This window comes from Saccharomycodes ludwigii, chromosome I, assembly GCF_020623625.1.
Source record: "Saccharomycodes ludwigii strain NBRC 1722 chromosome I, whole genome shotgun sequence".
NCBI classification, from domain to species: Eukaryota; Fungi; Ascomycota; class Saccharomycetes; order Saccharomycodales; family Saccharomycodaceae; genus Saccharomycodes; species Saccharomycodes ludwigii.
In genome coordinates this window covers 1,376,500-1,392,703 of record NC_060200.1, presented here as the reverse complement: position 1 = coordinate 1,392,703, position 16,204 = coordinate 1,376,500, and the positions used below count along the sequence as shown (strand labels likewise).

The 16,204-nt window shown below is 30.6% G+C and overlaps 7 protein-coding genes and 1 non-coding gene across 8 annotated transcripts; 4 read left to right on the top strand and 4 right to left on the bottom strand.

The window, feature by feature from the left end:
- Positions 1–890: 890 nt before the first annotated feature.
- On the bottom strand, positions 891–2,813 carry SPB4 (ATP-dependent RNA helicase SPB4; the record flags this gene model as incomplete). The annotated part of the gene is made up of 1 exon (XM_046078403.1): positions 891–2,813. The coding sequence occupies one exon, from the start codon at positions 2,811–2,813 to the stop codon at positions 891–893; it is 1,923 nt and encodes a 640-aa protein (XP_045936917.1).
- A 545-nt stretch (positions 2,814–3,358) lies between these two features.
- Positions 3,359–4,723, top strand: DEG1 (pseudouridine synthase DEG1; the record flags this gene model as incomplete). Its single annotated transcript, XM_046078404.1, has 1 exon — positions 3,359–4,723. The coding sequence occupies one exon, from the start codon at positions 3,359–3,361 to the stop codon at positions 4,721–4,723; it is 1,365 nt and encodes a 454-aa protein (XP_045936916.1).
- A 102-nt stretch (positions 4,724–4,825) lies between these two features.
- Positions 4,826–5,620, bottom strand: SNF8 (ESCRT-II subunit protein SNF8; the record flags this gene model as incomplete). The annotated part of the gene is made up of 1 exon (XM_046078405.1): positions 4,826–5,620. The coding sequence occupies one exon, from the start codon at positions 5,618–5,620 to the stop codon at positions 4,826–4,828; it is 795 nt and encodes a 264-aa protein (XP_045936915.1).
- Positions 5,621–5,839: 219 nt separating this feature from the next.
- SCDLUD_000589 lies at positions 5,840–5,911 on the bottom strand. The gene has a single exon. It is a non-coding gene; the product is annotated as a tRNA-His (tRNA).
- A 1,349-nt stretch (positions 5,912–7,260) lies between these two features.
- Positions 7,261–8,952, top strand: OPY2 (Opy2p; the record flags this gene model as incomplete). Its single annotated transcript, XM_046078406.1, has 1 exon — positions 7,261–8,952. One exon carries the CDS (start codon positions 7,261–7,263, stop codon positions 8,950–8,952), a length of 1,692 nt encoding a protein of 563 aa, XP_045936914.1.
- An 833-nt stretch (positions 8,953–9,785) lies between these two features.
- On the top strand, positions 9,786–11,837 carry SCDLUD_000587 (transketolase family protein; the record flags this gene model as incomplete). The annotated part of the gene is made up of 1 exon (XM_046078407.1): positions 9,786–11,837. One exon carries the CDS (start codon positions 9,786–9,788, stop codon positions 11,835–11,837), a length of 2,052 nt encoding a protein of 683 aa, XP_045936913.1.
- Positions 11,838–12,411: 574 nt separating this feature from the next.
- Positions 12,412–12,930, top strand: LTP1 (tyrosine protein phosphatase LTP1; the record flags this gene model as incomplete). Its single annotated transcript, XM_046078408.1, has 1 exon — positions 12,412–12,930. One exon carries the CDS (start codon positions 12,412–12,414, stop codon positions 12,928–12,930), a length of 519 nt encoding a protein of 172 aa, XP_045936912.1.
- Positions 12,931–14,384: 1,454 nt separating this feature from the next.
- On the bottom strand, positions 14,385–15,269 carry NOT5 (CCR4-NOT core subunit NOT5; the record flags this gene model as incomplete). Its single annotated transcript, XM_046078409.1, has 1 exon — positions 14,385–15,269. One exon carries the CDS (start codon positions 15,267–15,269, stop codon positions 14,385–14,387), a length of 885 nt encoding a protein of 294 aa, XP_045936911.1.
- Positions 15,270–16,204: the final 935 nt, after the last annotated feature.

Genomic DNA, 16,204 nt, shown 5'->3' with positions numbered 1-16,204 from the left:
ATTAAATAATAAAGGAAGAGGGGGAGGGGGAAGATAGAAAAGAGTGAAATGTTTAAATAATAAGATTGACAACAGCACAATTATTTTTGCTTTTATTTTTATTTATTTATTTATTTATTTATTTTTTTTTTTTATTTTTTTCCCAAATAAAAGTTGTTGTCTTTTATCTATATGAAGAAATAAACAAACAACATTCCCTTTTATTTAATTAATTTGTTTTCCCCTCTTTTTTCTCTGCGCTATTTCCGCACCCTCACCCCCCCTTCTCTCCATTTTTATCTTGTTTTCTATTTTCTTTTCTTTTATTTTCTTTTCTTTTCTTTTCTTTTCTAGCCTTTTCTCTATCCGGCTTCAATTTTATATTTAACAATCGCCTCCCTAAAGTTTGCTTACACGTAGATAGATTATCTTATTATTGTGATCATAAATAAATAAACAATTTATAATTATATTACTATTACCACTGATAATAATAATAACAATTGATATATATATATATTTCAGCACGTTTCCCGAAACGGAAATAATAATAACATAATACATAAACAAAAGTTTCAACAAAAGGAAACGGCAGAAGGAAGCGGTTACGCTTTTTATTCTCTTTTCCTACAAGTCTTTTTGGATTAACTCTTTTGTAGCGTATAAACCCAAATTTGTACTTAAAACTTAGATCTCTTCAACAATATATCAATTCTTAACTCAATCAACTCTAAAACTATTTTCGCTTATAAATATAAGTGTCATTACCATTAAATGTACTTTTTAAGTCATAAAATCACACAAATAATCACTACAGCCAAATATTACATTAGTATTGAATGTCACATATACAATATAGTTTACTTAATATATCATAAAGCATAGTAGTAATAATAATCCATAGTATAAATTCACAAATCATCAAATGTACCTTGAACTTCGCTATTGTTATTGCTATTTTTTTGTCTTTTTTTAGCTTGAATTAAATCTTTCCAATCAACCTCATCATCGTCGTTATATTCTTGCACTTTTGTTTCTTCCAATTTTATTCGTTCTTCAATGGCTTTCCTTTTTATGCTTAGTTTTTGTTTTCTTTCCAACTTTTTTTCCTTTGTTTCAGTCTTATTAGACCAAGCAAGATTTTTTTTTTTCAACTCACGTTTCAATTTGTTCTTATCACGTACTGCAGATAATTCCTGCAGCTCTTTTAACCTCTTCTTCTCTCTTTGCCTGTCAGAATAAGCATATTTATTCATATTAACCGGATTAGCAATTAGCCAACCACCATTTTCCATAAGTTGTCTGTTACTAACATTCATAGTAATGTCTAAATATTTGGTGATTTCTGGCATTTTTGGCAATCTGATTAATCCATGCAGTTTAGCCAAATTTATGTAATCCATACTTTGCAATCTGAAAATTGAGGAAGCACTATGCCTAGAATAATATTTTATAAACCCAACATAAGTCTTAACACTCTCGTCAAATCTACTTCTATCCTGCAATATCCAAGAATGTATACTTTCTAAGTCATAAAGGTTTTCGTCAATGGTAAAGTTTTCCAATTCTTCCACTTCGATATTTTTAACTGCTAAAAATGGAATATAATCTTCTTCTCTTCCCTCATTCAACATAAATATAGCCCTGCCTGAATTATTGGCTCTACCAGTTCTACCACATCTATGTAAAAAAATATCAGTATCTGTTGGTGGATCCATTTGGACGACTAAATCAACATCAGGTATGTCAATACCTCTGGCTGCGACATCTGTAGTTAATAAACAACACTTTAGCAACGTCTCCTCAAATTGGCGTAATGTTTTTACTCTAGAGTTGGTAGATAATTTACCATGCAAAGAAAAAAATTTTAAATCATCTGGCGGTTGCACGCTATCATCACCACCATTTTCTCTTAAAATTTGAAGAATATGTTGAATCATTGAATAGAAATAAGTCACTGCTTGGCATGTGGGAAAATATACAATCACCTTTTTATATTTGTATTTAAAAAGTAATGTTAGCAATGCCTTTAGCTTTAATTCTGGTTTCAAAACAATATAACTAATAGCCAAGCTGGAAGGCTTAGATGTTTTACTACCATTGTTATTTACACTTGGCTTTACGTTAATTTTAATTGGATTTCGCATCCCTGTTTTGAATATATTCATACCAGCGCTATCAATAGTGGCAGAAAACAAACCCGTCCGTCTTTGTTTTGGTAAAAATGATAAAATTGACTCGACATCTTTAATAAATGAAACATCTAGCAATCTATCAGCTTCGTCTAAAACGACACATCCACATGCTTTACAAGATACTTTGCTACTACTTAAAAAATCCAAAACTCTACCTGGCGTACCAATTAAAATGGAGGCATTTGTATCGAGAAAAAGTTGAACATCTTCTTGAACTGATTGTTTACTATCACCTCCAACTAATAATAATGTTTTAATATCATTGTTATATGGATAAAATTCAATAAACTTTTCAAAAACTTTTGAAATTTGATTAGATAATTCTCTGGTAGGTGCTACAATTAGCGTGTGAAATTGTCCTCTTGGCAAAGGTTTCATTTTTTTATCAATATCATCGCCGCTATTTTCATTTCCTTTGTAGCCACACTCTTTTATCAATCTTTCCAATACTGGGATGACAAAAGATATGGTTTTTCCTGAACCTGTATAACTGTTAACTACAACATCCTTGTTGGCGCAGAAATGAGGTATAGTAGATGCCTGTACGGGAGTCATCGTTTCAAACCCCATTGCTTCTACTGCTGTCCTAATCCATGGCTGTAAGCTATATTTTAAGTTATCCCATGACAAAGAAGACATTATTTATACCTCTTGTGCTTGTTGTTTTGACTATTTTTTCTTTCTTTCTTTAAGTTAGAATGAAAAGGGCTTGATGAAATAAATGATTCAATGTATAATAAATTTATGGAACTGTAGCATTTAAATTTTTTTTTTTTTTTGTTATGTTTTTTAGATCATAACGCAGAAGATGAAAAGTTAAAAAAAAAAAAAAAAAGAAAAAAAATTAATAAATAAATAAACGTTTCTTTTTTTTTTTTTTTTTTAAAAATTAAAAAATAGATAAATTATATAGAAAAATTTATTCAATAATTCCACACGAAACACGAACATTAGTTTGAAAAAAGATATCTGTCAGAAAAAGAAAAAAAAAAAAAAATTACGTTAACCAGGTGTTTATTTGCCTCTTCTTTATTTTTATTTTCCACCCATTTCTCAAAAAAACGGCCTTAGCCAAGTTAGTTAATATTATTAAGAAGACTTACTTTTACCTTCATGGTAATTACCAAGATATACATATATATATATATATCTGTCTATATTGGGACACTTTAATTCTACAAAACATGAGTAGAAATTCAAGCGGAATATTAAGTAAAATGTGGTCCAGACTTTGGCCTAAAGGAGGAAACGAAATAAATGCCGCTAGCGGCTCAGCCTCAGAAATATATTCTACTTGGACCAAAGAACAGCTAATAAACAAAATACAGGAATTAGAATCCACTCAATGTTCCTCTGAAAAACAAAAAATTAAGCCTTTGCTTAAACGTAAAGATGTAGATGACACAAATAACAATGATACTAACACTTTACAAAAAAAAAAAAAAATTAAAACGTTCAACTTTTATAAGTATAATACCAGATTTATCGCCCTCAGATTCGCATATCTAGGTTGGAATTATAATGGATTAGCAGTCCAGAAAGATCCAACACCACTTCCGACCGTAGAAGGTGTTATCTTGGAATCATTGTTCAAATGCAAATTAGTTCCTAGTTTAGATATTCAGGAATATAGTTTTAGTCGATGTGGCAGAACAGATAAAGGTGTTAGCGCAATGAACCAGGTTATTTCCTTGAAAATTAGATCCAATTTGACTCCAGAGCAACAATTAGATCCCAATTATGATGATAAAGAAATTGATTATGTTCTTGTTTTAAACCAGAATTTACCACCTGATATTAGAGTCAGTGCAGTTTGTCTAAGGCCACCGAACGGATTCAATGCTAGACACAGTTGTATACATCGCCACTATAAATATTTATTTAAACAGGGAGATGGCGACATTGATAGTTATTTGGATTTAGAGCGAATGGAAAAAGCTTGTAAGTACTTGGAGGGTGAACATGATTTTAGAAACTTTTGCAAAATTGACGGTTCTAAACAAATTACAAATTTCAAAAGATATATCAGACAGTGCAAGATTATCAAAGTTGGCGATAGTAGTGACGATATGTACTGTTTAGATCTCATTGGAAGCGCGTTTTTATGGCATCAAGTTCGTTGCATGATGGGGACCCTATTTTTGATAGGCCAGCGTTTGGAAGAACCGGAATTAATTTTGGATATGTTTGATATCAATAAGACCCCGCAAAAGCCATTATACGATATGGCAAGCGATCTGCCATTGATTTTATATGATTGTAAATTCCCTGAGATGGAGTGGATCGTTAAAAATTTCAAGCCTTACAAAAGAGTTAATAATGTTAGGGCTACTGTTTTAAATTATGAATTGAAAAGTACTATTACTAAGCTATTTCAACAAGTTTTACCATCAACTGACGCCTTTAATAGAAAGGAGCGTGTTTGTATAAATCTTGGGGATGGTGTAGGCAAAGTTGTCAGAAAGTATGAAAAGGTGAAAGATAGAAAAGTAATGCAAAGCGTCGAAGCTATTAACGCTAAATATAGAGCAAACAGGAGAATGAAGTAGAAAATTGAGATAGGACAGCTCTTCTATAGCGTAAATAATAACAAAGGATGAAAAATATATATATATATATATATATATATGTAGGTGTTTATAACGACATTACTAACAATTTATAATCCATGCAGGATCCCAATATAATGTTTCGTTATCGTTGCCATTTTTCGAGATATCACCATTATCGATCCACAACAAACCAGTGGTTACCATTGCATTTAGTACAGTTGCACATCGTGTTGCTTTCCAGCCATAATTATCCCTCAATATTGATTTGGAAGTATAACCCATTATAGAACATATATCTAACACTTGTGCTTGATCTGAAGTTAACTCAATGGGAACACTCTGTAAAAACTTTTTACCCCTTTTACCAACAGTAATTATCTCAAATCCGCCCTTTAGAACGGTTAACATTTGAAAAGATTTCTCAAGATCCAATTCATTCACATTGACTGAGTTATTACTGCTACTTTGGATATTATTTAAATGTATTAGTAATTCTTGGAATGATATTAGGCCGCCATTTATGCTCCCCATGTCTCTTGCTATTTCTATAATTTTAACACATAACTCATAATAAAAATCATTGGGATCAAATATATATTGTTTTTGGTCTTTATCTACCAATTGTAAAAAATCTATTCCAATATTATTACATAATGTGACAAACTTTCTTCTCAATTGAGGATCATCTTGAAGTTGTTTATTGTGTGTTTTAGCAAAGTTTATTATTTGATCTTTGAAGACAGATAACTGTTGTGATAATTGTGATTTCTGTTTATCAAATATCGAAGGATCATAAAAGGTTCCTGTTGTAGCTGTAATAGTGATATCATCACGGTAGTTATTTTTGATGTTGTTATTCAATGATGCTATTCCAAATTTATTATTACTGTTCATTTTTTTTTTTTTTTTTCGTTTGTTTCCTTTTAGGTGACAATATGATAATATATTTTTTATTATAATGGAAAAAAAAAAAAGAAGTTATCTTGAGAAGTCTAATGTTTTTTGTATTAGTAGACTAGAGAGAAGGATATTTAATTAATTACTTTGCCTCCTCAATACAAACTGTGGAAAATAATAAAACTAGTAATAAATAAATAAAAAAAATTACTTATATGCCATTCCCAAGAATCGAACTTGGGTTTCATCGGCCACAACGATGTGTACTAACCACTATACTAGAATGGCTGATATGTTAAATTTATAGTAATAAGTAAAATTATATTTAACACAATTTATACAAAATGCGGAAAATAATGACACAGTGATGAAACTTTCAAAGTTATAGAACTCGTTTAATGAGGAAATTCCTTAAGTAGACGACTTTCCTAACAAACAATAATCAAATTTTAAAAAAAAATAATAATGCAAAATATTGAGAAGCTGTCGAGTGGACAAAAAAAAAAAAAAACAGGAATATATAAATCAAACATCTCTCCGAAGAGGTTTTTGAATTTTGTAAATATATTAGCCGTGTTTATATATAAGATCAGATTTGAGTAATTGAATATCATATATAGAACATATATAAAAATAGGCAAAGACCGAATTAGAACGAGCCTGAGTAAGTACAAAACCATTAGCTCATTACCTTACAACATGCTCCATTAATGAGGTACTAATATTCCTGACAATTCATATATAAAATCTCATACTGATACTAAATCGGGAAAACTTTTATTTTTTGGAATATCATAATATGCCAGAAAAATAGATGAAACAAAAGTAGATAGAAAAAGTGGAAATTAATTACATATAAAACAATGTTTTATCTTAGACTTAATTACTAGGTTATGTAAAATTAAATATTTTATTATCCGTTGTTAATACTTGGAAACAACATAGTTTATATATCTTAAATCTATAACATTTATCCTTCACGGCATAACACCTTTTACTTAATGTATATATATATATAATAATAATATGGAAAGTGAAATGAATATGATTAAGAGTGTGTTTACATTACAGCTGAGTAAAGCGGTTAAAGAATGTAGCAAGTCTAGTATTTAGTGGGGGTTAAATTGTAGGGAAAAAATATATATTTATGTTTTTAAATGTTGGCTAAATGCTATGCTTGAAAGTTTTATATCTAAAGAAAACAAAAAAAAAAAAAAAAAAAAAAGGTATTTTAACGCTTTTTTTTTTTATTTTTAGTTTTTTTTCTTTTTTTTTTTTTTTTTTTTTTTTTTTACTTGAAACATTACGATTCTTAGACGCTTTTTTTTTTTTTTTTTTTTGTTGCTGATAGGGTGTTTTACTTCTTAACGCAAGAATATTCTTTTTTTTTTTTAAAAAAAGAAAAAAAAAAAAAAAAGCAGAAATTAAAAAAAAGATACCAAACCATATTCATTCATATTTATTTGCATGAAATGGATTTAATGCAATATATGAAGGAACGGGAAGTCCCTAGTAGTATAAATAACCTGCCAAGTCAGGTCTTTAAGTATCATCATTACAAAAAACATAATTATACTTGCAATTTGAATATTATCAATAGTAAAAATGTTTTTGTAACAAGTATAATCAGTTCTCCAATGCCATCCATGTTATCACCAACAAAGGTCTATTATAAGAGAGATACTATTGTTTCATCTGTAATTCCGACAGGTACATCATCTAATGGATGCGTAGAGTGTCCAAGTACATTAGAATGTCCAATCTGCTCCAGTGATGAATATTGTGTGATGAGTGCCCTAACTTGTGAAGAATGCCCAACAGTTTATTGTGCAAAGAAAGATGGAAGTGATAATGATTATTATAGTAGTAGCGCCGATGCTACGGCATCGACCAGTGATGCGACTGCTGCCAGTAGCACGTCTGCTATTAGTGGAACATCCACTTCAGGTTCGTCATCACATTCTAAAAATGGTAATGATGGGGCAAAAATAGGCGGCATTGTTGGTGGTGTTGTTGGCGGCGTATCTTTTATTGTACTATTAACACTATTGTACTTGTATTATAAATATTACACTAAAATGAAATATAAAAAGCAATGTCTTTTATTAGAAGAAGAAAAATTTAACCAACAACATCAGCATCCTGATAATACCTCAAATGAAAGTGAAAATAAAGACAATTACACGGATCATGGTTATGATGCTGTCGTTGGTGGGGATAATGTTAGTGGAGAAAAATTCATGATGAATGATTTAAATACTAATGATACAAACGACAATAATCTAAATGCAGATGTTACATACATGGATACTGAGATTGTAAATAATAATAACACTAATATTAAAGGGAGAATACATAATAAAAATAGCAATATGAGCATGAGTGACCATAACAACAATAATGGCGCAAATATTAACATTTATATGCACAGTGATATTAATAATAACGACAAAAACGAACATGGTCACACAATAATAAATAAAAAATCCTTGGCTACATTAAACAAAAGTTTAAAAGATACACACGATAACAGCAGATCTGTTGTTATTAATGATGAGACCAGTAGTGTGGCTGCATCTAATATTTTACCAGTTACTTATATTCCTGGGGTACGTGCAGGCGCACCACAACCACCAACACCAGCTCTAACAAAATACACCGCCAACCAACTAAGGGGTAGAAATCATACACAAAATAACAGGTTTAATGACGTCAAAAGTCATATTACCTTAGGTAGTTCTATATTAGATGATTTAGACTATCAAGAAGACTTAGTATCAAATGATACTAAAAAAACAAATAAAAATACAAACGATGGTATTTCAGAAAAATATAACAAAAATAATGGTACTAGGGGTGGAAATACTGTGCTAAGCAGTAAGAGCAATCAAAAGGGTAGTGTATCAAGTTATGATAAAGGAAATACCATTCTTGATGTTAATCTTCCCGTTGACAATAATAAAAACAGGCTTGCTTATGAGGATCAACCGACAATTGCTATTCTTAGAGGTAGACCTAAACTAGTACAAATAAACGAAGAAGAGGAAAATGATTTTGAAGACGAAGAAAATAATGCGAATGAAAATGATAATGCAAGATCACAGCATAGTAGTGAGGGGAGTTTTATTATTGAATTATCTGTTCCAGATGGAATACGTGAGCAGCAACAGAAGCAAGAGCCAAGCGAGGGTGACAAACAGACGGAACAAGACAATAACCATGGAAGCAGTACTATTAATGTTATTATTCCGAATGATACGATACAAGATTCTATTAACATTGAAGAATCATCCAGTCCCTTTAGAGATCATTTTGAGATAAAACAGTAATTTTTGTATTAATATAGATATAGTTAAGATATAATATATACACTTTTTTCGGTGCCTTGTTTAAAAATATTTTTTATTTTTTCTTCCGTATAACCTCTGAGAAAGATGAAGGTAGAATAAAACAGAATGGGGAAAAAGTTCTTTAAATACACATATTAATTAAAAACGGACTACAGATCTCCCTCTTTTCCTTTCTCTCTGCCACTCGTGTTTAATTTTATTTTTTATTTTATGTACGACCAATTAACGCGTACGTAATAATTGTTGCACGTAACCATAATATATATCCATAGGTAATTGAATGGTATCTGAACTTAGAAACGCATGCAGTACTACTGCTAATAATAAAAAGGTTGGAAAAAAAAAAAAAAAAAGTCATTTCTTAGTAATTTTCATCAATCAACTTATGATACGTTTTAATTTAATATAATTTTTTTTTTTTTTTTTTTTTTTTTTCTTTTTGGAACTTTTCAAAAAATATTTGTGTTATAAATATCGATCATTTAACTGTAACTACTTTCTTATGTTGTTCTGTCTTGTCCTCCTTTCTCCTGTTTTTTTATTTTATTTTATTTTTCTTTTTTCTTTCTTCCTTTTCTTTTCCTGTTACTTTGTTGAAAGAAGAATTGATTCGGAAATTATAATTCTTATCGATTTAAAATTACTTAATTCACCTCCTAAATATCTTTTCTCCACTAAACTTTCTCCTATAAATTTTAATAGTTGGACCCAAATTCTTTCTTTTAAACAAAAATTGATTAGAGAAAAAGAAAAAAAAAAAAAAAAAAAAAAAAAAAAAAACCAAAAAGCAACGTAAAAAAAAAAGATAAACAATGACTAAATTTTCCGAAATCGATAGACTAGCTATTTCAACAATTAGATTATTAGCAGTTGATGAAGTTTCTACCGCAAACTCTGGTCATCCAGGTGCTCCATTAGGTTTGGCTCCAGCTGCTCACGTCTTGTTCAGACAACTGAAATTCAACCCAAAAAACCCAGAATGGATTAACAGGGATAGATTTGTTTTGTCTAATGGTCATGCTGTTGCCTTATTATATGCCATGTTATACCTATCTGGTTATGATTTCACATTAGATGATCTAAAAAAATTTAGACAATTGGGTTCTAAAACTCCAGGTCATCCTGAATTTGAATTACCGGGAGTTGAAGTCACTACAGGTCCATTAGGCCAAGGTATTTGTAACGCTGTTGGTTTAGCCATCGCTCAAGCCAATTTTGCTGCCAAATACAACAAACCAGGATATACATTAAGTGACAGCTACACTTTTGCCTTTTTGGGTGACGGTTGTTTGCAGGAAGGTGTTTCCTCTGAAGCTTCTTCTTTGGCAGGCCATTTACAATTGGGCAATTTAATTGCTATTCATGATGATAACAAAATCACCATTGATGGTCCTACCAGCTATTCCTTTACTGAAGATGTTGCTAAAAGGTATGAAAGTTATGGATGGGAAGTTTTGTACGTTGAAAATGGTGATTCTAATTTAGAAGCTATTGCTGAAGCTTTAGAACAAGCCAAACAATCTAAAAATAAACCAACTTTGATTCAGCTACGTACCACCATCGGGTTTGGTTCTTTAAATGAGGGTACTTCCTCTGTTCACGGTTCTCCATTGAAACCTGATGATGTGAAGCAATTGAAAAAGAGCTTTGGTTTCAACCCAGAGGAGTCCTTCGTTGTTCCACAAGAAGTCTACGATTTTTATAATAAGTCCATTATTGAACCAGGTACAAAAGCTAACCAAGAATGGGATGCTCTATTTGCCAAATATTCTAGCAACTTCCCAGAGTTGGGTGCTGAAGTTTCCAGAAGATTGGAAGGAAAGTTACCAAGTGGATGGGAAAGTGCTTTACCAACTTATACTCCAGGTGACAGTGCTGTTGCTTCTAGAAAATTAAGTGAAATAGTTTTGAGTAAAATTTTCGATAATATTCCCGAATTAATTGGTGGTTCTGCCGATTTAAGTCCTTCCAATTTGACCAGAGTCAGCGATGCTGTTGATTTCCAACCAAAGTCTACCGGTTTGGGTGATTACAGTGGTAGATATATCAGATATGGTGTTAGAGAACATGGTATGGGTGCTATTATGAATGGTATTTCTGCTTTTGGTGCCAACTTCAGACCATATGGTGGTACCTTTTTAAATTTTGTCTCATATGCTGCTGGTGCCGTCAGATTGGCTGCTTTGAGTGGGCACCCAGTTATTTGGGTTGCCACTCATGATTCCATTGGTTTGGGTGAAGATGGTCCAACCCATCAACCTATTGAAACGCTGGCTCATTTTAGAGCCTTGCCAAACATTCAAGTTTGGAGACCAGCTGATGGTAACGAAGTTTCTGCTGCTTATAAAGTTGCTTTAGAATCAAAACATACCCCATCTATTATTGCCCTTTCTAGACAAAACTTACCTCAATTGGAAGGTTCCTCCATTGAAAAGGCTGCTAAGGGGGGTTACGTTTTGAAGAATCCTAGTGGTGCTGCCCCAGACTTGATTTTAGTTTCTACTGGGTCTGAAGTTGGTATTGTTGTTGAGGCAGCCAAAAAATTAGAAAGTACTAAATCTTTGAAAGTTCGTGTCGTTTCTTTACCAGATTTCCATACTTTTGGTTTACAATCTAAGGAATACAAATTGAGTGTTTTCCCAGACGGTGTTCCAATTTTGAGTGTTGAAGTTTTAAGCACTTTTGGTTGGTCTAAATATGCACATGAATCTTTTGGTTTGGACAGATTTGGTGCTTCTGGTAAAGGTCCTGCCATTTACGAACATTTTGGGTTTACTCCATCCGGCATTGCTGAAAAGGCTGAAAAGGTTGTTGCCTTTTACAAGGGTAAGAAGATTATTTCTCCAGTTAACAAGGCTTTGTAAGCTTTTTTTTTCTAATGTTTTTTTTTTCAGTTTAAATACTAGAATTTTTTTTTTTTTTTTAAAATAAAAATAAAAATATAAGTATAAATAAGTTTGTCATTTTGTATTTTTTGTCATTCTTTTTAGAAAGACTGTCAAGTAATATTTTATGCATACGTAGATGAATAAATTAGTAGCGAAATTAAATTATTTTTTTTATTTTTTTTATTTTTTTTTTTTTCCCCCCGATGAAAAGCTGTTAAGTGAATTAAAAAAATACAATTTAAAAAACCATAAAATTTTATTTTTGGATCTAAAAAAGCGAAAAAAATATTCGTTTGAGAAATATTTGAAAAAAAAAAAAATTTAATACGTCTTTGAAAATTAGCAGAAATTCCAATTCCACCATTTTTCAAACCGGGTAATATTTATCTTTTACCCAAAATAACATGGAATAATTTTTATTGACTTAATTTTATAATGTGTTGTTACCATTATCTCGTCAGTGAAAATAATTCGTTTATTGAAAAGAGTCATCAAATAAGAAGAATAAATATATAAAAAAGACAAAAAAAAAATTAACTCAAGTGCAACAATGTCAACCAGTCAAAATATCAAAAAAATATCAGTAGCATTTGTATGTTTAGGTAATATTTGCCGTTCTCCAATGGCAGAGGCGGTATTTAAACATATAGTGCAAAATTCACCCAAATACAAGAATAGGTTTTCAAAAATCGAGTCCTACGGTACATCAGCGTATAATCTTGGTCAAACCCCAGATAGTAGATCTGTGGCTACATGTCATGCGCATGATGTTCCTGTAAATCACATAGCCCAACAATTCAAAGGTAATCATTTTAAAGAATTTGATTACATTATTTGTATGGATGACTCCAACTATAGAAACTTGATGGATTTGAAAAAACGTTGTCATTATGATAATAATGAAAAATTGGGAAAAGTGTACAAATTTGGGCATTGGAATAGCAAGGGAAGTGGGTTTCCTGATATAATTGCTGATCCTTACTACGGTGGGAATGATGGATTTGAATTTAATTATAGACAAATAACTCTTTTTACAAAAAATTTTCTAAAACAAGAATTAGGAGAATAACTGGTCTGTAAAGCTTGTATCTATATTTCCATACATGGTTGAAATTATTATTATTTATAATACATGGTTGTAATGTTCAAATGAGGTAAAAATAAACAAATAAAATAAAATGGATTATATATCACACACACACACACAGAGAGAGAGAGAGAGGAATATAAATCTTCATACATATATCGAGAAGAATAAATAGGGGATCAGGAAAAGGGGAGACACATTTTGAAACTTATATATTTAAATATATATAAAAAAAAAAAAAAAAAAAGAAAAAAAAGAAAAAAAATACTGGTAATAAAAGTATTTCCTTCTTTATTTTCAAATTTTCTCAAATTCTTTTTCTTGATATACAAAATCTGGACCACATCTTCTGCTCAACCATGACTTTTCGTAATCAAAATATCTCCATGAGGTTACTATTTTATTAGAGGAATCCTTTTTACTAATATGGACACTTGTTTCATCGTTATTATTACTAGTATCATTATTTTTACTGACATTGTTGTTATCATTTTTATTATTGCCAGCATTACTAATAGAATCATTTTCATTACTACTGCTATCTGGAAAAGATACTTCTTCTTCTTTATAATACCAAAAACGATCAACTTTATTGAATTGCCAACCTCGTAGACTTAATTCTCTTGCTGATAAAAATTGCTCATAGGTCCCTTGGTAATGATAGAAAATGAAAAATAAAGTGTCTAGATCAAACTTGGACATTATTTGTGCCAGCGAAGTTCTACTGTATACATCTCCTTTTTTCAAGTTTGGGGTTTCTGTGATATCTGAATTATAGAAAAATCTTATTGGTTCACTAGGGAAAAATATGGATGTTGGATGTGGTTGTGATAACTGAAATTCATTTAGTTTAGAAACTTCAGAATCCAAAGAATCAGGGCAATTCAATAAGGATGATTCCAATTCTTGTTTCATCTCTTCAGATAATTTCTCGCTTGGCTGTACGATCTGTCTTTTTGTTTCCACCAAATTCTTCAACCCAATATTGAAATGTTTATTTTGAAATGCAGGTAATTTTAAATTTTCTGCAATCATAGAATCAATTTCTTGTGTGCGATCTTTCAGCTTTAGTTCAGGTATTTCCGATTTGTTTTTATTGGCATCAACATTGTCTTTTTTTGCATTGATGTTAGAAGCAATAGTGCCATCAGATGAAGAAGGAGTCGTTGTTGAAGACGCAGAGGATAACTTCGATTCTGAAACACCCTCCCTTTTATCACTTTGTAAAGATTCAACACTTTTTTTTGTAGCATTAGATGCTGTTAGTCCCGTTATTTTGTCATTATCATCGGAACCGTCATTATTCGTCACAGCGCTATCAATATTATCGTTTTTAACATTTCTAGTGACGGATGTAGCATCTGGTGTATTATTAGGTGAATCAGATACATGATGCGAGTTACGATTAATTGGAACATCGTCAGAATTTTCATTAATTATTGCTTTTTCCTCTTTTTTTTTTTTTCTTCTTCTTTTTCTTCTTCTTTTTCTTCTTCCTCTCCTTCTTCTTCTTCTTCTTCCTCATCATCCTCTTCTTCTTTGGTACTAATGTCAACTGAAGAAGTTATAGGCTGTTTAGAAGATGTTCCTGTGACATTTGATTTAGTAGATTTAGTTTTTTTGGATTTGCCTTTTTTAGGCGATTGAACAACATTGGTGTCATTCATATCGTCTGGGTTAACTTCGCTACCCATATCCTCATACAAGGTGTCATATTCAACAAAATCAGGATCCTCGTTGTTCTCAACATAATATTCAATATCGTCATGAAACTCTTGTATCTTTTCTGGTTCCATGTCATTACTTGTGACTAGTTTTAAAATATTTTCTAAATTAGCTATGTGGAAAGTATTTCTTTTGCACTTATGTGTAAGTTTTTGAGCCTCATAGCTTTCCAATTGTTTTTTTAGCTCATCAATAGAATCCTCAATAAACTTCATTTGTTCCCTTTTTAAAATTTCACGTGGATGTTGAATAATGTCAGGATTTGACAAGGCTTCTGTAGAAAATTGTTTTGTCTTCATTAGTTTCTCAACGGCTTTGAACTCTTCCATTCTAATTTCTATTAATCTCCTATTTTCTACTAACACATCATTCCTTTCCTTAACATCTTCTTTACTTAACCATGTTTTAATTTGGTCTCTATGTTTTTGTAGTTTTTTAATTTCTCTTTTTAAATCACCTTCTAACTTTTCTCTATAAGATTGTTGGGATGTTTCCGTTTCTTGAAAATTTTCATATATAGAATCAAAATCCGAGAGACCATCCTTGACTTTTTTCAATAACTTATCAATTTCTTGATATAATTTCCTTTGTGACATTATTTTGTTATCTTAGTTATGTATGTATGTGTATTTGTGTTTATAAATAAAGATGAAGAACGGGAAAAAATAAAATTAATTTGATTGAAAAAAAGGTGTTGTGTGATAAAAATTTGACCGAATACCTGTGAACGAAAGAATTCAAAACAGTAGTGTTGGGAGATCTATATTGATATACAACAATTACTTGGAATATATAAATAGTAAATGTTTTAATGATTTTTTTTTTTTTTTGTCTTTTCTGGAAGATATTTTAACTTGTACTTATTTGGTTGTTCAAGCGAAATGGTGGTAATACTAATAATTGTTAATATTATACAATTATAAAAATTTTTCTTTTTTTTTTTTTCTTTCTTTCCAAACAAGAAAGGGGAAAACTGGTGCTTATTAACATAGAAAAAAAAAAAAACTGTAAACTGTAAACAGAAATCTTTATCGGACATTGTTCTGAAAAACCGCTGTTCGGATAAAAACGGTAACATTACAAGTGAAAATGATTATAAATTTCTTTATTTTATTTTATTTTATTTTTTTTAATATATGAACATAAATTATTTCGCAGTGCTCGTAGCAATCCAAATCCCACCGGAATTTATTAAAGTACTCCTTCCCTCTGCCCCCGCTCCCCCCCAGGAAACTATTTAAAAAAAATGGTCATATTGCCTTCTAAGAAATATTCGCATGTCTCAGGCAAGCAAAATAGTTTTTTTTTTTGTTTTTTTTTTTTTTGTTTGAGTCATTCATTATTTATTTCAAGTAAATGAAAAGGAGTTAAAACTACTTACACTACGAGATATTCTATTTAGAAAACTAATTTTTTTTTTTTTTTTTTTTTTTGTTATGAAAAAATTTTTTTTCACTCAGATTTTTTTAATACTTTTTTGGGTCAATTTATCAGTATTTCATTTGATTGTTGTGATATATAAAAGCAACTG